Below are 21,142 nucleotides of genomic sequence, written 5' to 3' on the forward strand. Positions count from 1 at the left end.
TCAGGAGCAAATAAAAATAAGAATGCCAGTGTCACTAATATTTTTGTCTTTGCTTAGCTCTGTGTCTTTATTAATTCTAGTTTACCTATTCCTAGAGCAATTAAACGTGGCTTGGGAGTAGGAGTTTGTGAGAATATGGTGGCTTCTTGGATATCCGTTGATTGAGTTAGTACACGGTTGAAGATATTGCTGTAGTCTAGGAAGAGATGTGGAGTGTTGGAACTAGGAGGAGTGGAAGAGATGGATTTGAGAGATGCCAAGTAGTACAGCTGACAGAAGTTGGGTTCAGGAGAATTGGAGGGATTCTGTCTTGAGAAGCTGCTGGTTGATAATGATACTAATCAAGCTAGGAAAATACTAAGAAGACTATGCTTGGGATGGGAACATGATGAATTTTATTTTTGAGATACTAAATTGGAGGTCCGTAGGAGGACTAGGCTAAAGAGAAAACTTCTAGGAAGTCAACAGCAAAAGTCATGGCTATGGGTGTAGATAAAATTGCTTAATCTTAGTGTATAGAATGAGAAGAGGACTGGAATCCTGGAGGAAAAGGTGATATTAAAGACACGAACAGAGAAAGAGGAGTATGAAATAAATTGATAGACCAATTAGGAAGGTAGGAAGAAATGTAGTGTCAAAGAAACCAAAGGAACAAAGGATGTTATTCAGGAGGGAGTACCAAATGCCACATATGGATTGAAAAAAGTCCACTGGATTTGACCAATAGGAGGAGATCACTGATTGACTTAATGGGAACTTCTGTTCCAATGGGAAGTTGGGAGCCAGATCGTGTTAAATTCAAAGGATTAATGATTGGGAGATTACGTAGAAACAAAGCAGTGTTCTTTATTCTTAGAAATTTGATTGTAAAGAAAAAAAGGTAAATAAGGGCCCTAGAAAGAAATGCAGGGCTCTAAAGGTTTTTTTTGTTTGTTTTGAGATTGGAGAGACTTGAACTTGTAGTTACGAATAGTTAACTTTTTTTTTTTTGAAATCCTAGCTGTGTTTTATTTTTACATTTAAGCATTTACTATTGTAAACATTAACTAAGTGTTTATTAATGTTGATACAGGGAACATGGGGCTCTGAGATCAGAGACTTGGGTTTTAATCTCAACTCCCCAGAATAATCACTGTAACAATTGTTGATTACCAGTTTTATATTCCTTTCTATGTGTCAGACATTGTATTAGTAGACCCTCTATATACACTGTCCCTAGTCCTCACCATAAATTAACCTACAAGGTGAGTATTATGCTGTTGTATAGATAAGGAGACTCTGAGAGTTTACTTCTCAGGATCACCTAGATTTTAAGTAATAAAGCTATAATTTCCAGCACAGATATGTCTGGTTCTGAAATTGGTACTCTTCTCTCCATATTTTCTAAATAAAATAGTATCTCAAGTTGGAATCCGTGTATCTGTCATGTATATATCAAACTGTTAAATGAATACTATGGTAATATTATCTGTATTTTTTTTTTAAATATATATATTTGGTTATATACCAGGCAGACCTTATGAATGTGGCCATCTGCAGCACTGTCTTTTGTCTAAACAGTATTTTACTTTTTAAGGTGGTGGTATCATGGATACAGAAATGTCTGAAGATACAGACCACAACTTAACTCCTACCCTTGACAGCATGTCTTATGGAATGCCGAATCAAACAGGATCTGAAAATTCATTGCTGGATGAAGATGATTATTTTTTGAACTCTGGGGATCTTGCAGGAATTCCAGTCGTTGGTAGTGACAATGAGGATGAACAGGATTTTAGTTCAAAGGACAATCTTGTTTCTTCAGTACACACTGATGATAGCTTGGAAGTAGAGAGAAGAGTCTTACAGCATGAATCAGACAATGAAAGTGAAATACAAATTCAGAGTAAAGTAAAAAAAGACTTTCCTAAACAGTTTGATCAGGTTTCTGTTTTTAAATCCATACGGAAAGATTTTAGTCTAGTAAGAGAAAACAGCAAAGAGACATTTTCTGGAAAGGAGAAAAATAGAGACCTAACTTATGAACGTGAAAAACGGTTGGATAAACCCCATAAAGATTTGGATTCAAGGTTGAAAAGCAGTTTTTTTGATAAAGCAGGTAATAATTGTGTTGGAATAGAACCATGAAACAGAATAACAAAGTACTGATAATCATATAGCTCTTGTTAATTACCTTCTGATGTTAAGTGAAGTATGAACAGTTAAATTCATTGTAAGCTTGTCATTTTTCTTTTATCCTTGTTCTTTGCAGACTGACTGAATTTCTCACAGTAAATTTTGATAATGGTATAAATGGTTGAAAATAGCTCTAAGCCTCATTTGTCCCTCCCCTGGTTGCAATATTTTGATGAGAAGGCAAGATACCTGAATTACCTGTTCATTTTCTTTGGTTGAACATTGGAACCTGAAGTTGGATTTAACTTCTTTGTGCTGTAAGCACTAATTCAAACTGCTGTCCCGCCAATTAGTGCAAATTAAGGAGGGTTTAACTTTTTGTTAACATTTGTATTTTATGCTTTAGAAGTTTCTCGAGGCTCCTCTTGAGCCCATTTCCCCAGTGGACTCTATGCTTTAGCTTCAGTTCCATTCTTGAATACATCATATATTTTCTTACTTCTATGCCTTACTTTCCTTCTGATGTTCTATTTGCCTGCATTTCATTCTCTCTCTTTGCATGTATGCCTGTTAAAGTACTTCTCATTTTACAAGGCCTAATGCAAACCTCTTTTATTCTGTTAGTCATCCCTAACCTCACTCCGTCAAGAATGAATTGTTTCCTTATCTATATTTCCACAGCATTTTGTTCATGCCTCATGAATTATAGTACTTTTCACATAATAGTTCTGTATTTGTTTTGCCTTACCTAGCATTTAGGAGTTTCTTGAAGGCCAGATTTTATCTTATTTAGCTTTGTATTCTTGGGGCCTAACCTGTTGCAGTGAAAATAGTAATCTTTCCATAAATGTTCCATAGATGTGAAGAAAAGCAAGGTATACTACACCAACCCTTATATTTCCTCTGATAATACTAGGGAATATATGGTAGACATAACAAACTAGTGTTGTTAATAACAGTTATTTTGGATATCTGTTATGTGCAAGCCTGTCCAAAGATGTACGGTAGGGGGTACTGAAAATTAGGAGAGTCCTCATCCTCAAGGAACATATGTTTAGTAGAAGGGAAAGACAAGTCAGACAGCAGAAGCATCAATGACCAGTCAAATAACATAAGATTTAAATTATAATTAAAGACAGAGGTAGGAGAGTTTGTCGTAAAGCAGTATTACAAGATTTCTTTCAAGTGGCTGAAAGTGTGTGTTAGGGATTCTTAGAAGAGAGACTATTTTTTGAATTCAGTGGACAGGGAAGGTGTATAGAGAGGTGAATTTTGAACTGAACTGAGTCTGGAAGACAGTGTAAGATTAGGAGAGGTGAAAGGAAGTTGAAATGGTTCAAGAAATGGGAGAGTACAAAAAAGCAAATTTTCAGAGCATAGCAAATAAAGTAACCACTTTATTTAGGTTTGAGCAAGGAAAAGGTATGAGATGAGGCTAAAAATTAGGTGGGGCCAGATTGTGCAGAACCTTTGAGTGAAACTACCTGTTGGGTTTTTTTTTGGCAGACCCAGTTAACTCTAACGAGCATCTTTGTTGGAAAAGAGAGGTGATTATCAGATGATAGCTTTTTAGGTCACTCTTTATAAGATTTGTTATTCATATACATATGTTTTTTTTTTTTTTTTCTTTCAATAGCTAATCAAGTTGAAGAAACATTACATACTCATTTACCACAAACCCCAGAAACAAACTTTAGGGTAAGTTTTCAGTGTGTATGTAGATTGCTGTAACTGTGGCAAGTTTTCTTTATGTCACTTTCTAAATTGTAACTATCTGTGTTAGGTAGAGTGCTCATTTCTTTTATTTGCTTTGTTATTTGGGTAAGGGCATCTTTGGAGACATTCTAAGAAGTCTTAGTTCTTAGGTTCTTTATTTGTATTTGATGTTTAGATGTACAGCACATTTAGATACAGGGACTCTGAGTGTCCATAGATTTCTTCATTTCCAGTGAGCTTTTCTTTGGGTGTTAAACCTAAAGAGGGATAATTTTTAAATATGAATATTTATTAATCCTTTATATTGTGTTTTAGGATTCCAGCTATCCATTTGCCAATAAAGAATCCATTGGTTCGGAACTGGGGAATTCCTTTGCATCAAATATTAGAATTAAAGAAGAACCTTTGGATGATGAGTATGACAAAGCAATGGCACCACAGCAGGGACTACTAGACAAAATTAAAGATGAACCTGACAATGCTCAAGTAAACATTTCACCTTTTTTTTCCTTCTTTTTGTTCCATGCATTGAATTATTCATTTGAGAGAGGAAACTCTTGGCTATAAAGTGAAGTAGTTGTTGACAGAGTGAATGGAGACTCTTAAGGAAGATTGAGGCGATGTGAGTTGTCTTCTGAGAATAATGCGAAGGAATTAACAGAGTTATAAGAAATTATTCCTGTGTAGTAGTCAAGGCTTATAATCTACTTTGTTACTTAATGCCACTGTTTTGTGATTTTTGTAATGCATTTCATTGCAGGTTTAGGGAAAGTGTGAGAGTATTCAAGGATTTGAGCTTGATATAGCAGGCATGACTGAAGGTTTTATGGTGGTTTATAGAGGTTTATTGCTTGATTGAGTTCATATACAGTAATAAGTCCTTTGTATGTACTTGCTAATACAGGAGTTAATGGACTTTAGAAGGGCTAATTGACTGAAGATCCAGTTTATTAGGTTAGTGGGTAGAATGTAAAGTTGACTTTGGTGATTGATACAGGATTCCAAGTTTGAGATCTTGGAGTAATAAGTCTAAGAGTAGATCTTTGCTGTATCAAGGTTGCTCTGGAGGTAAACGTCATGGAGGTGTTAAAACTGTGAAGTCCTGAAGTTAGTTAGCTAAGTTATCCATGCAGTTAATGACATTGCACTGATTGGGATGGAAGAAAGAAGTAGTTATAGCAAGTGATGTAATGATATTGGAATGTAGGAAGGAGTCCAAGGGATGAACACAGTGGCTGCAATTATTTGAGGGTAGTCTATGTCTTACACAGATGGCATCAATTTGAAGGATGAGAAGTAAAGATAATATGAACTAGACATTTGGTCTGGAGAAGGTTTACCTTTCCTTATCTTTCCTTTAAGAGCTTGGCTGCTAACCAAAAAGGTCAGCAGTTTGAATCCACCATCCGCTCCTTGGAAACCCTATGGGGCAGTACTACTCTGTCCTACAGGCTCGCTATAAGTTGGAACCAACTCAGTTGGTTTGATTTAGGTATCTTTCTATTAGAAGATTTGAGAATGTGAGACTTCTGTGGAAAAGAATTTTTCATTCAGATTTCTTTGAGCAGAGTTCTCAGCCTCAGCACTATTGACATTTTGGGACAGATAATTCTTTTGCGTGGGGCTGTCCTGTGAATTTTTGGATGCTTAGCAGTATCCCTGGCCTCTACCCACTGGATGCCAGTAGCACAATGTACTGGGTACGTTCTGCCCACTAGTACAAAAGCTGTCTCTACAATCAAATAACCCTTTCAAAGATAACCTGTTCATTAACCCTTCCTGACAGATAGTTAAATCCATACCTAGCCTGTACTTCATTAGGAATATCACAAATATCTTCAGACATTTTCAGATGTCACCTTGGGGGGCAAATTTGTCCACTGTTGAGAACCACCGTTGTAAGGAGCTGGAAGAATAGGTGATTATAGAGATAGATGATTCGTATGAGTCAAATTGATGCTCAGTTAAGCAAGCTTTCCATGGTGCCTAGTAGAAGGTAGCTGTGTAAGGTAAAGGTGATAAAGCTGTAGGAGTTGGACGAGTATTGTGGCTACAAAAAAGACAATAGAGAAGAAGGAATATGAAAATATTTGAATAGAAGATAGATTGGAAGCAGATAAAACGGAGATCTTGGATACCTGAATTAGGGACAAATAGATGCCCTAACACCCAGAAAGTGTTCACGTGACAGTGTATGCCTCAAGACTACAGCCATGTCTGTATGCTAGGCACATCTCATGTCTTTCTACATGCAGTGTACATACGTAAAATGTGGACATGGGAAATCTATAAAAAATAATGCTGGCAGGGTAAAGATAGTATGAGTTAGACATACCAAAAGCATTCCTTTCTCTTTGTACATTGTCCAGTGACACTTTGCTCAGGACAAAAAGGTAGTTAATAGCAAAGTCCACAAACAAAGGGGGCATAGAGCATTGGGAAGGGTTATTAGTTTTACCGTTTTGAAAACCATGAGAGGTTCCAGTGGCTGGAGAATACAAATAGAATAGAACAGCCAGGACACAGAAACACCTACATTTTTATTTTTAATACCTATACAAAGTAGAATAATGTGTTTCAAATGCTGATTAGGTAGCTTCATCATGATTATGGGGGAAAACTTCCCCAAAGACTCACTGCCTAATTGACTGGACTCTTGAGAACTGAGCAAGAACGTGGGTAGTCTCTAGGCATAAAGTTCTGAAGCCATTACCCCACAATAAGACAGTCCCAGCACGTGACTGGGTAAGGCTCGATTTCCCCCAGGCAGTTTTTCTGTTGTCAGCCACACCATTCCTGTAGAATCAGGCCTTTGATAATTTGTCTAGAAATTCCCTGGTGAGCTCACGTTATAAACCTGGTTCTTTCCTCCTTTTCTTTTGCTCTTTCTTTCTTTCCTTTCCCATCATTGTCCTGTTTAACTACCCGTGCTTTCCCTCCCAAGTGGCCTTTGGAAACTTATGCACTTTGCTGTTAAATACTGTACAACGTTTTATTACTCTTACTCATCTCCCACGGAATGGAAAAAGGAGTTCCGATGTATTCTTTTCTTAATCTCTGTAATAGTGTTATTAACCTAACTCTTATAAAATACTAATAGATTTAACAGTTGTGGTTAGCCTTTACTTTTGACCATCAATTACTAATAACTGTTCTCATGGTTGGAGCTCTGGTGGCACAGAGGTTAAGTGCTACAGCTACTGACTAAAAGGTCAACAGTTCGAATCTACCAGCCACTTCTTGGAAACCCTATGAGGCAGTTCTACTCTGTCCTACAGAGTTGCTATGAGTCGGAATCGACTCAGTGGCAATGGGTTTGGCTTTTTTTTTTTGCTTCTCATGGTTAAATAAGATCATAGCCTTAGCTCATGGTACCTTTCAAGACCTCCATTGACTTTTCTCTGTGCTTAACTTGTACTTTTGCTTTCAGCTCACTTCCTAATTCTCCTTTTTCGTGTAAGTCACTTTGGTCTTAATTTCTTTACTGTCCCATGTAAATTACTAAGATGCTGATATATGTGTATGTATTTAACTTCTTCTGTCCATTTGCTCTTGGCTGTTTATTCTGTAGTGATTTTCTGGGTTTGTCAATCATCTTCCTCCTGCCTGTGTTACTGGTGTATCACCATTGTGGTCTCCCAATTTCCTTTCTTCAGATTAATCCCATTGCATGTTACTATAATATTTTCTGTAGTACTTGTACAGCTACAGATGCTTTTATTACACATACTGTTTTGTTTCATCCTTCTAACAACCCTACATAAGATGGCCAGAGTAGAGGATGTAAACCCCATTTATAGATAAGTAGATAAAGGAGCTGAGGTTCGTAGAGGTTACATTAGGTACTCAAGATTACATAGCCAAGAAGGAGCCAATCTGGAGCCATAGTTGTAGTTGTTTTATTCTTATTAGTCTGTTAATCTTTCTGTAAATAAGAGTTACTTGATTTAAAAACTGCCTAGTAAAGGTTTTAAAATATAAACTTAAAATGAGAGCGAGGGACCTCATTTTTGCTTTTCCCCCTTACTATACCTTCTAAAAGCTGGGCACTCAGTAAATAGTACATTAAGATATTTTTTTTCTTTTCTTTTTTCTCATAGGAGAGGGAAAGTTAATCTGTAATCGCTCATTGAAACAGATGGATTAAGATGGGAAAGCAAAGTGTCACAATAGTAATTTATACAGTTTTAGAAAGTAGAATGCAGTGAGCCCAACATTGAGGTTTTATTTAGCCATATCAAATTAATTTGGCTTTAGAATTTAGGTTCTTAATTTCTGAAATACAGTCCTGAGGTACTGATACAGATCTTCCTTTGTGGTAAATGAAGGAAGGTAAAGCTATTGGTGAGGATATTTGTTTTGTTTTGACACCTGTGTTTTTCTGCTTCTGAAAGCTTTTAGATCATCAATCGTATTTTCACTCGTCAAAACACTTACTAATCATTTGCTGGTAATTGATTTATTTATCACATATTCGTAAAGTTAGGCATTGTGTGAGATACAAACATAAATCAAACATGGATTCTACCTTGAAGGCATTGTGGGGGATGCAAACAATACTTAAGATGTTAACTTATTTTACTGTGTTACATGAGTAATATGTGCTTGAAGCTTAAGGAAAGCGTCAAAAGTTTGGAATAGCTATCACAGAGAATGATAAAGAGAGTCGACTGGAGACTATTAAAGTATGCCACTGAGTATTATTTCTGGAGTTTTCTGAGAGTTTTAAAATCTCTTTTATTTGAAATTTGCTTTAATGTACTATAAAACATACAAGTGTCAGGATGAGCCAGTATCAGAAAATCTTTTAATACATATATTTGATCAGCAAGTCAAGTAAGACTATCTATATAATCATTTAATTAGATACCAGGAGACATCTCATGTAATTCATTATACCTTATAATAGATACTTTTGATCATGGTAAGGAAAACTTCAGATTAATAGATCATTGGATTTAAAATGCTAGAAACCTTCTGTTAATAATTACTAAAAGAACACATATTACTGGTATCACCATTATTTTTTAACTCATTGCATTTTTGGCCCAATACATGTTAAAGAGATGAAAAGAATGAATAATAGAAAAGGGGAGACAAAAATCATCATCATTTTCTGGTAAGAGCCTTTTTAGAGAATTAATAGAATTCATGAAGGTTTAGTAGATAAAACTATTTCTATAAATCAGTTGTTACCCAATTAGATAATATAATAAAAAAAATATTATTCCTAACAGCAACTAAAAAGTACTTATGTCAGACAAAAGACAAATGAGTAGAGAGACCACTTTTTTAAATACAAGAAATATTATGAAGGTGTCAGTTATTTCTAAATTAAGATTCAGGTTTTATGCAATTCTGATGAAAATATCAGTGGTTAGATTCTGAAGTTTTGAAGAGGTAAAAATACGTGTGCATGCGAAGACATACATTAGACATATATTCTAAAACATTGTTGGAGAGCTTGAGAGTGGCAAACCCAAGTAAAGAAACATCCTGCAATTATTAGGTTAGTGTGATACCATAAGATCAGTCAGGCTGAAAATGAGACAGAATAGATAACTCTAAAATAGACATTAGTTTTAAAATTTTAATATATTAATCAGTGATGAATGAAAGAATTTATTTGCCATTTAGAGAAAGGAAAAAGAAGAAAAGAAAACCTGTCATACATCAAAATGAATAAATCCCAGATGGATTAAAACAGGAGTGGTCAACTATGGACTTTGGACCAAATCCACCCTTCCCCTGCCTTTTTTTGTTTCTACCACTGGTTTTATAAATAAAGTTTTATTGAAACATTGTCATCCTCACTCATTGCTTTCACTCTACAAGGGCAGAGTTGAGTAGTTGAGACAGAGACCGTATGGCCCACAGAGTTGAAAATAGTATATACTATCTGGCCCTTTACAGATCAGGTTTTCTGACCCATGTATTAAAGGACTTTATTATAGATAATGAATCCACTTTCTCACTATTTTATTATGGAAGTAGAACTGTATAAGAGATAGAAGAAATAACAAAGATATAAAGACTGTCAGATTTTTGGTATAAAAATGAAATCAATAGACTGAGTTTTTAATGCAGACGTCGATAGCAAATACTACAGAGGATTTATTATAGTTACAATATAGTGCTTTTTGTAAATGGACATTTAAAAAAGAATTGCAAATTGAAACAACAGTGGGAAAATGCTTTTAAATGGCCTTTTTATTTTTTTACAAATTGCTGGAATAAGTATAATTGAGGACAGTTTTTTTTTTTTTGGAAAATAGTCTGTCATTATGTATCAAGAACCTTTACTAGGTGGCCTTCTATTTAGTAATTTTCACTTTAAGGATTCGTAGGAGATAATCCTAAATATGAGAGAGTATGAGTATTCACAAAGATATTCATCATGGTGTTACCGATTGTACTAAATATATGTAAATATTAAATGGGCCAACAATGGGTTATGGTTATATAATCTCAATGCTGTGTTAGGGGCATATTGGAACTGTATATGTCAGTATTTCTTAAACTTGAACAATATACAGATACTCCAACACAAAAAAGGGAGTGTGTCTGAGATGCCTGAGAATCCCAAGAATAAGGGATTTTGTGGGGTTTTGCATAAGTCTCAGTGTGATAAACAGTGAATTAAAAGAAAACTCCAATTTACCACTTAGGGGTTTCACAATGCAATAATTATAAAAGCAAACAGCAGCACTGAAAACTTATTTTATGATTCACAGTATGTTTATATTCACTTAAAAATTGTTGATATGAAAACTAGAATTAAAATATTCTTTTAGAATTTTCAGACTTTACGGAGTACATCTGTAGACCTCAGGGGTTCTTGGACTCCAACTTAAGAAACATTGGTATTTAGCCACTAGAAGTTATTTTGAAGTAATATGTGATAAAATGCAAAAATTCAAATGATTCGAGTGATCAGAGAATCAGTTTTTAAGAATGGTATATTCAGTATAATTACAACTCTGTAAAAAAACCAAAACCTCTGAAGAGAAAAGACTGGAAAGAAATATACCAAAATAATAACAGTGGTTGTTCTGAGGTGGTGGAAATATGATTAGAATTTTTTAATTTCTACCTGTCTGAATTTTCCATAGTGAGTGTGTATTACTTTTATAATAGTTAAACATGAACTTAAAATGCTGGAATAAAATTTAAGAAGAACTTTCAAAAATAAGTTATAAATATCTGGTCATGCCACAGGCTAATTAATTAGGTAGCCACTTTTCATTTTTTACCTTCCTAATGTATATAGGGTCGCTATGAATCAGAATCGACTCGCTGGCACTAGGTTTGGTTTTTTTTTGTAATGCATATAAAGTTATTTACCCTCATTACACTTATAGTTTGCTTGCCGTTTTATATTCTATAATTTCTTGTTAATTTTAATATAGTAAATATTTTACACGTATATATAGCCATCATAAGATGTCTTGAATGTCTGAATTTTTTAAGATATATTGTACTTATTCTTTCCTCTGTGCATTTATTTATTTTTTCCCTTTGTTTTTTAAAGGAGTATGGTCATGGCCAACAGCAAAAAACTCAAGAAGGGGAACTGAAAATTAGTGCCGTGTTTTCAGTTAGTGGCAGTCCTCTTGGTAAGAAACAGAAGTGAATAAATGAATCGTATTTATTTATTCTGACCAGTCTGAGAGAGAGGGAAGTATCTACCTGTATTAGTAAACTAGTTAGTTCTCGCTTCCTGTTTAGAATGCCTTTAATTGTATATTGCATAATTAGTGTTTTGTTTTAAGACTAGCTCTAGAAGAGAAAGAATGGATGGATACTTAAAATTCATGATAAAAAGTAAAACATTTTTTTCTTTATTATTTTTTTAAAGCTCCACAGTTGACTACTGGCTTTCAGCCTTCGCTGGCATCATCTGGCATGAATAAAATGCTTCCTTCAGTTCCAGCCACAGCTGTTCGAGTTTCCTGTTCTGGTTGTAAAAAAATCCTCCAAAAGGGGCAAACTGCTTATCAGAGGAAAGGGTCTACTCAGCTGTTCTGCTCAACATTGTGTCTGACTGGATACACAGTACCACCTGCCCGCCCACCACCTCCTCCCACCAAGAAAACGTGCTCAAGTTGCTCCAAGTATAGCAGAATTCTAAATTATCTGCTGTGTTTCTTTCCTTTCTTTTAGCATACTGTCTTCTTAGTCTGTGTATTGTGTTTAATTTCGTATGTTTCTGTGTTTTTTGTTTGTTTTGAGAAATACCACGTTATTCGGTACTAATATGCTGTTGCTGTTTTTCTCGGTGCTAGGTGCTTAGCTTTCTTTCGGCTTTAAATGAAGCGTTTTATATAGTAAGAGGTGTTTTTTGAGACCAACTCTTCTATCTTAATAGTTGAGATGCTTTATAACCCAGTCTACACCATTTAGTGGTATTATATGACCACTATATTTTATTGCGGACCTGTAAGCAGTGGGTATTTAAATCCATTAAATATTTAATGTTTCGTAAAGCATTATCAAGGTAAAAAAAAATATTTCCTATTATCTAATTAGAATTTATTTAGTAACTTCTTAACTATAAAATGGTTTCCAGTGTTTATCTTTTCAGTATCTCTGAACTACTTCAGAGGGTCCGTTGCAGTGCTTAGAGAAAAAGGGGCATGACCTTACAGTGTTAGTAAGGTCATCCTGATATATTTGAGGAAAACCTAATTCTGGCTAATTTTGAAGGTGATTGTTAGAAAACGGTTTAAATAAGTGAGTCAGGAAAAGATGAATAATGCTCTTGTTCGGAAACACGTTAACCTCTCTCTATTCTCAAGCTATTCGGATCATGATTTATTGCTTTTAAGTATTAGTATTTATAGTTTCTCAAACGGATGGTATCCTTTTTCTGCCTGGAAAGGGAAAAAGATGCTCCCTCTTCTGGTTCAATTGCAAAAAGGCATAGCTTAGATGAAAAAGAGTTTTTAAAGAAATTAGAATATGGTTAGAAGTTTTTCTGGAAGTTACCTGCACATCCCTTTATACTTCATTTCTTTGAAACAATTGAACGGGTAAATTTGGTTATATTTGAGGTAGTAAAATGACGTTTAAAAATATGCCTTAACTTCATGTATCTGAAGTGGAAATTGGACTTAAAATAGTTTCCTTTGGAGGCTATGTTTTCCTTGTGACACTGCTATTATTTAAAACAATAACAAGTCATTCTGTTTTTGGTTTGAGATTATCTTTTTGGTTTGAGATTATTTTGAACAGCTTCAGGGCAGTAAATTTTCATCTCTTGAGGGTCTGTTTAGTATTTGTATATGACTGAATGTTATTTAGAATCACGTATATTGATTAAAAGTTGATTATGATATTTCATAGCAATTTTTGTTCAAAAATGAGATTTGTTTGTTAATAAGATTGGTGTTTTTGTGACTTGTAAGTTCCTTTTGTGAAAGAACTTCCCAAAGAGGCATTTTAAAAAATACATGTTTAAATTATTTGTCCTTGTTAGACTAGGTAGTCTCCCAAGGCTATTTTGAGGGATAGACGTGGCTCATTTTCCTTTTTATTTATTTCATTAGAACATAAGCTCCATAAGGATAGGAACTTTTCCTTTTGTGTCCACAGCATCCAGAAATTCCTGACACATAATAGATACTTAATATTTGCTGAATGAGTGAATTAATGACCCTAACTTAAAAACAAAACCAAAAAAAAGTATTCTCATTACTTTGTAATGACAACTTAAAAATTCTATCAGCTAATTTCAACATAATGCTATTGGCAGTTTTAATTTAGCAAAAATAGATTTCTTTATACTGTTTGAATTATGAAAAACGTTTTCAAAAATGAGAATTTAGGTATAAATCACGTCTAAGTCAGTTTTTAAAGTATAATTTTTATAGTTTTTTTGTTCCTATTTTGCCATGAGATAATTTAATGTAACAGCTTACTTTCATTCTTCTTTATATAATTCTTGCTTTAGAGACCATCAAGTTCTAAAATTGCAGTGATATTTCTCCTTTCATAATAACAGTCACAATTAACTTTTTTCAAAGATTTATCAGTTGTTTTCAAAGTAACTATATAAAACACAAAGAAATTTTAAAATGTGTACCCTCTGTGTGTTCTTTTTATCCTTGCCCATATATGTTACTCCTTTCATCTTAAGTTTTTCATGCCTGGTATTTGCCCTAGCTTTCTCTGTGGATAAGTTATTTTTACCTCCTTTTCATATCTTACCTGATCTTAATTTCAGTCATTCTTTATGGTTACATATTTCTTCTTCTGTTGTTTTAATCTTATCCATCTGTTTACTTTCTATACTGTATAAATTTTCTTCTTTTCTAACTGGCCATCCCTTGATCCTTAACCATTCTACCTCTTGTTCACTATTCTTTTACCCTTATTCTTTTGCCCCTTTCTGTTCTTCTTTCAGGTACTCTTACCTGCCTGTCACTCCAGCCTTTTCTTCTCCATTCTGTCTTAATTTTTCTCTTCCTCGTTTTACTTATTCCTTTTCCTCCTATTGCTTCATTCCTCACCTGTGGATTTATCTTATTTTTCCTTGTACTGCATTTTGCTTTCTTAACTACTCTTCATCTCTGTCACCACTTTACCTTTCTTTCTCTTTTTTTTTTCCATCTTATTTGCACAGTCATTGCAATCGTTTAGGATAGACTGGTTTACATGATTATAAAAAAAAACAAGTTGCCATCGAGTTGATTCTTACTCATAGCAGACCTTGAGTAGAACTGTGCTCCATAGGGTTTTCAATGCCTGATTTTTTGGAAGTAGATCACCAGGCCTTTCTTTCAAGGCACCTCTAGGTGGACTCAAACTGCCAACCTTTCCCTTAGCAGCCAAGAGTTTTAACCATTTGTACCACTGAGGGACTCCTGTCTGATTAAAGAACTCCTGAATTGGATTGTACCTTAAATACAAGGAAACTAGATTCAAAGTTAAAAGATTTGCTCAGTGTCATTTTCCCCCCAGATAGTCAAAGAGGTTTAATTTGTGTGTCAATCCCTGTAAGAAGGGTTTCAATATAATTTGAATAGTTGGAAGTAGAAAAAAAATTCTTTTTTGATAACTACTGCCGTTCTTAAGATCTACAGAAATATAATGGCAGCACTGAGGTTGAAAGAAATCCATTTGCTCTGCAGAGTAACAATTTTATTTTTCTTAAGAATTTGATAATCATATTTCTTAACATCTCAAATTTAAACTCTGGATATATTTTGGCTAATCATCATTTAATATTTAGATTTACTTAATAATAAACCCAGAACCAAACCCAGTGCCGTTGAGTCGATTCCCAGCTCATAGTGACCCTATAGGATAGAGTAGAACTGCCTTCTTAATAATAGGGTCCCAATATTTGTTTTAAAAAGTCTATTTCAAAATCCTACGTAAAAGATGTAATTTGGGGATAATTGTGTCAATATGGTTAGAAGGTAACGGTACTCAAAGAAGTAACTGTTTCAGGGTTGTCTGTACCATTTCTGAATTTTCATTATCTGGAATGAGATTGTTCCTCCTCATTGTGGCATAAGATGTAATATAATTAAAGTCTAAGCATCCTGAGAGCAGTGGGAAGTACTGACTTTTATGTCTCCGCTGCCTTGACTCAAGCTGTTCCCTGTACTTAAAACGCCTTATCTCCTTACCCTTCTAGAAAACTTTCACGTCACATATAGATCCAAAATAATTGTTTCCTTATTTATATTTCTATAATACATTATACATATCTTTTTCAAAATTATTTCCACTGCTATATTTTATGAATGCTTCTTTTATGGTATTATATATACGTATTATTTGTTGATTTGCCTCAATAAACTGAGCTCCTCGACAAGAGCATGCATGGGCCATATGTTAACTGAGGGCTTAGCCAGTACATAGGCTCAGTGTAACTGCTCAATAAGTACTGCTGTAAGTGAAACACGGTAAAACAGAATAGAAAAAAAAATGCAGAAAGCAGAGCGAGGTATGGAGCTATGTATTACATAATAGTATGTTATCAGGTGTTTCTCTTGGTAATATCCATTATGTTAACTATTATATTTTATTAAAGTGGAAATATCTGTAATCTTTCCTAAAAGGTATTCTATTGGTGTTGTCTATTTAAGCTGCAAGAACGAGCATAACAGTTTATTATTATGTGAGTGTGTGCTCATGGGAGAGACACTGTTTAGAAATTTCATCAAGGTACTTTTTAAAGAGTGGTTTTAAAAATGGTTTACATTTAAGTTATCTGGAAAACTATTACACAGGAAGACTGGTTTGGAAGTGGGATTAGGGGCAGTGATTGGAAGCCTTAATCATTAAAGTTTTAATCTTCATTGCCTTTGCTCTAATGCCTATGTAAAAAAAAAATTAGATGTAGAGATGTTTGATTTTATATAACTGTGCTAAAATATACACTTGTGTAGTTTAAAATGTATTTTTAATTTTAAAAGTTTTCTCTTTTAAAATTCAAATCTAATATTACTTTTAAAGAACATCTTGAGAATACAGAGAGCCTAAAGAAGAAAAGTTAGGTCTTCTTTAATCTCATCTACCAGATATAATGAATGCTAACCATTTGGTGTTATATTCTTTTAATCTTGAAACATAATATACTAGTTCTCACAACAGTTCTGTAAAGTAGGTGGTATTCCATTTTGCAGAAAAAAAAAACAAGTATCAAAACAACATATCAGTTTATCATAGATCAGATTGCTGGGAAGTTTCAAGGTAGGACATCAAACCTAGATTTTTTTACTTCATTTCTAAAGCCCTTTTTACTATACTGTAATTGCGTATGTTTTATTTCATTAGTTTAGCTCACAAAAAGAAGAATTATACTGTGGCTTATTTTATCTTTTCATCATTTTTAGAGACATTTTAAATCCAAAGGATGTGATCAATGCCCAGTTTGAAAATGCCACCACTAGTAAAGATTTTTGCAGTCGATCATGCTTGTCAACATATGAACTAAAAAAAAAACCCGTTGTTACCATAAATACAAATAGCATTTCAACCAAATGCAGCATGTGTCAGAAAAATGCTGTTGTAAGTTACTTTTTTGCTTTACTGGGGGGAGGAGTCTAATTTTTGCTTAAAGAACAGTTATTGATGGTCTCTGTTTATTTGTTTGTATATTGCTGTTTTTCAATTCCTAGATTCGACATGAAGTTAACTACCAGAATGTGGTACATAAACTTTGCAGTGATGCTTGTTTCTCTAAGTTTCGTTCAGCCAACAACCTCACCATGAACTGTTGTGAGAACTGTGGGGGTTACTGTTACAGTGGTTCTGGTCAATGCCACATGCTTCAGATAGAGGGGCAGTCTAAGAAGTTTTGTAGTTCAATATGCATCACAGCATACAAGCAGGTACGTGAGCGTATTGAATCCTGATGTCTGTGTTCATTTTAGGGGGTCTGAGTTTTTTTGGTAGAAATTATTTGTGAAGACATTGTCAAAAATAGTAAGAGTTTATTGTTTGCTTTACTAATATTCTTTACATATAAATAGTATTTGTCAAATGAATGCATGTTAAATACTCTGTTACAGAGTTTTATAAGTAATCAGTTTTGCTCATGCATTTGGAGTACAGGTCTTTAGGGTATGAGTTTTTACTTTAATGTGATTCATATTTTTGAACAATATTTTGAAAATGTAGAAAATCATAAAGATGAAAAATAATGCCATCTCCCAGAGATAACCAGTCCCATCCTTTTGGTGTGTAGCTTCTAATCTTTGAAATAAATTTTTATTTGCATCTAAACTTCCTTACTTGATAAGGTAAGGCCTAAATTGAATACCTGTTCTTGAAATCAGATCCGTATGTTGAACTCAGAACCATATGGTTGATATTGCAAACCAGAAAATAAAAATCTTATAGTAAGTGTTGTTAGAGTCAGAAGTTTTTTTCTTTTCTTCATAAAATAGGAAAAAATAGATTTGGGTTATATATTGTTTTGTGAATTGATGAGGTTTGTAGAAGATGAACAGGAGGAACTCTGTATGACGTGTCTTTTATGCAGTTTTGTGTTTATTAGATTTATATTTTGTTAGTAAATTTTGATCAAATATTAGATTTTAAAGTTGATAAGTATAAAGAAATAGAAAGTAGTTTTTACCTTTTAAATTCTTGACAAATTGAAATTCTTTTTCTTAAAATAGTGAATACAGCCCACCAAAATTGATGAATTCAATGTTCTTGATTTGGATATTTCTTTTAAATTGTTTTAAAACTTTGCAATGGTTTTGGAATTTTAAACACTATACAGTGTTAAGGAAACCCTGGTGGCGTAGTGGTTAAGTGCTACGGCTGCTAACCAAAAGGTCAGCAGTTTGAATCCAGCAGGTGCTCCTTGGAAACTCTATGGGGCAGTTCTACTCTGTCCTCTACAGTCGCTATGAGTCAGAATCAACTTGACAGTGGATTTTTAAATACAGTGTTACAATTTATGTCTTATTAATATGCAGGTACATTAAAAGGGCTTAGCTTTTCTATTTATTCCTTCCATTAGAAACTTTTTTTTTTTTGCTCCTCACCGGGTTGGGGGAAACCTGTTATTATCTTCATGTGTATTATCCTTGCCCAAAAGACTACTCTTTTCCTGATGTTGTATCAGATACTAAAAGTTACTTGGATTCAGTCCATTGAAAGATAGTTCATATTCCACTAAAGGAGGAGAGTTAGGATGAAACATCTTAGTCTTAAATTTATTACGAGTTTTTAATTGAGCCCATACCCATTAATTTCTCACATATTAAAATATACTGTGAAAGAGAAAGAACTTGGATTTCGAAGTAAGGCAGGCTAGTTTTGATTCCCAGACTTCCCATTCAGAAGAGTTTTACCTTGAAGAAAGCAGTTAAACTCCTTCAGTCCCATTTTTCTCATCTGTAAATGAATATTATATCACCTATGTCATGGGGGCCTGGTGGCACAGTGGTTAAAAGCTACAGCTGCTAACCAAAAGGTTGGCAGTTTAAATCCACCAGCTGCCACTTGGAAATCCTATGGGGCAGTTCTCTTACAGGGTCGTTAAGAGTTGGAATTGACTCTGTGGCAGCAGGTTAACAGGTTATGTCATACGGTTGCTTTCTGCTACTTTCCTTTCTTCTTTATAATTAATTCAACAAATATTAGATGTAATTCCTGTTACGAGGGGCTATATGTCTGCTGGGGGAGATAGACACATTAATGAGCAGTTAGAGATACTATGACAGAAGTATGTATGGGGTACAGCTTGGCACTAAGGAAACGTGGTCCCCTCTACTTGATAGGGCAAGATGGGACTATCAGAAAAATGTTCACAAAGGTGACTCTTGACCTGTCTTAAAAATTAAGTTGATGTTTTCAGTCCTGGATGGGGAGAAAGAAGAATTGGAACTGGAAATATAGTAGACATTCCAGAAGGCAGGAATATGCTCACTTTAACGTGTATGTATGTTTTAATAGCAAGTCTCACAACTTTATCCTTGAAGAGGGAACAATCTAAAATCTCATAATAGGTGATGGACATACTTCATAAGTTACTGTGAATGTGTGACATGATAATAGTATTTAGTATTTGCTGCTGAGTCCTTGAGTGGGAACTTAAGATAACAGACTCCGGTCATTTATTTTTGGACACTTGTAATATACAAGGTTTGCTATCACTGCTTACAGTGTAGTTTATTAGTAGAATATTTGACAGTGAATTTTCTAATAAGTTTATTCATCTCCTTTAATTTACATTTTAATTTAATTTACATTTTATTGCTATCTCTTTTTTATAGCACCTTTTTCTGTTGTTCTCCCAGTTTTTAGGAGAGTATAAAAGCATGAATTTCCTGTTGTGTTATTGTTTAAAATAATGTGTTTAAAACTATGGTCACAATCAACTAGATTGTGACCTGCATTTTTTTTTTTTTTTTAAGTGAAATAGAGTAGAATGGAAGATATCAGAGTGGGTCATGTGTATCATGATAGGTATTGTTTTATGAAAAAATTTTTTTCAGTTGTATATATAAACACATATAATACAAAAACACAAATACTTAAACACAAAAAGTATGTATGAATTAGGTCATTTGTAAAGTTTGTTTCTTACTGAGGATTATAATCATAAAAGTTTGAAAGCCACTGATTTAAAATATTACACAGCAACGTTGTTATAAACATTTTAAAGAATTATGCTTTTACTCAGAATTTGGTATAAATGAATGTTGTTTTATTCTCTTAATAGAAATCTGCCAAAATTACACCATGTGCACTTTGCAAATCATTGAGATCCTCAGCAGAAATGATTGAAAATACCAATAGCTTGGGGAAGACAGAGCTTTTCTGTTCTGTTAATTGTTTATCTGCTTACAGAGTTAAAATTGTTACTTCCACAGGTAATATTGGTTCCATAAACTATATAAGTATAATCGTTGAAAAATTACGGCTATTGCTTTAATTTTTTAGTACAGATTTTTTTTCCAAATTCAGTTGATTTTTAAGGAAAATTGAAGTATTGAAATCTTTGTTGTAAAATACCACCTATTACCTTGATTACTTATTTTATGTTTATTTCCTTGCTTGCTTATTTGTGCATTCCTGCCTTACCAGAGGAATTTCATGTGGCTTCTTCCATGTGTTTTCTTTATCTACACCAGATTTATTTCAAGATTCATTTATTTGTAGTTTCTTGGTAGACTGTGACAACTTAAAAAAAAAAACTTTTTTTCTTAATGTTAGTTTTTGTCTGTATGTGATATGATTGAGTTTAGTTTCAGTTCCTGGAACTTAACCTGGCCCTTGAATTTTTGTATATTATATATTCTCATACATTTGTATACATCTGTATATATTACTCATTAGTTTTTATTTTGGTTTGCTAAGGTGTACAAGTTCAGTGTAACAGTTGTAAAACCTCCGCAGTCCCTCAATATCACCTAGCCATGTCAGATGGAAGTATACGCAACTTCTGCAGCTACAGCTGTGTGGTAGCTTTCCAGGTATGGCCTCAGGAATTTTCCTCTTCTTCAGTCAGTGAGTAGCCTGCTATAGTAATGTAAACTTATTAAGTGTTTGCTAATATCTGGATTGTCTAAGCTTTTATCTCAATCCTATTAAATTTGGATTCAATGGCTCTTCCTGTACTTGGAGGCATGTCGTATAACTGCCTTCTATAAAATTAAATGGCACTATTGTTATCCAAGGAGCTCTGATGACCCGGTCGTTGGGCACTCAGCTGTTAACAGCAAGGTCAGCGGTTGGAACCCACCAGCCACTCCTTGGGAGAAAGATGTGGCAGTCTGTTTCCATGAAGATTACAGCCTAGGAAACCCTGTGAGGCAGTTAACTCTGTCATATAGAA

General features: G+C 34.1%; 1 protein-coding gene across 4 annotated transcripts in view; it reads left to right on the forward strand.

The window, feature by feature from the left end:
- The window catches only part of ZMYM4 (zinc finger MYM-type containing 4), a 171,047-nt gene that overhangs the window by 113,906 nt on the left and 35,999 nt on the right, over window positions 1-21,142 (forward strand). For 3 of the 4 annotated variants that reach the window (XM_064281689.1, XM_010595197.3, XM_064281690.1), the window contains exons 3-11: window positions 1,577-2,098; window positions 3,752-3,813; window positions 4,147-4,317; window positions 11,363-11,447; window positions 11,690-11,945; window positions 16,680-16,854; window positions 16,965-17,177; window positions 20,027-20,177; window positions 20,665-20,780. In XM_064281689.1, coding sequence (XP_064137759.1) covers window positions 1,577-2,098; window positions 3,752-3,813; window positions 4,147-4,317; window positions 11,363-11,447; window positions 11,690-11,945; window positions 16,680-16,854; window positions 16,965-17,177; window positions 20,027-20,177; window positions 20,665-20,780 — 1,751 coding nt within the window. Of the gene's footprint in view, window positions 1-1,576; window positions 2,099-2,412; window positions 2,433-3,751; window positions 3,814-4,146; window positions 4,318-11,362; window positions 11,448-11,689; window positions 11,946-16,679; window positions 16,855-16,964; window positions 17,178-20,026; window positions 20,178-20,664; window positions 20,781-21,142 lie in introns of those variants that run through there. The other variant, XM_064281691.1, reaches the window with a different exon arrangement.

The sequence above is a fragment of the Loxodonta africana genome, chromosome 3 (genome assembly GCF_030014295.1).
Source record: "Loxodonta africana isolate mLoxAfr1 chromosome 3, mLoxAfr1.hap2, whole genome shotgun sequence".
NCBI classification, from domain to species: Eukaryota; Metazoa; Chordata; class Mammalia; order Proboscidea; family Elephantidae; genus Loxodonta; species Loxodonta africana.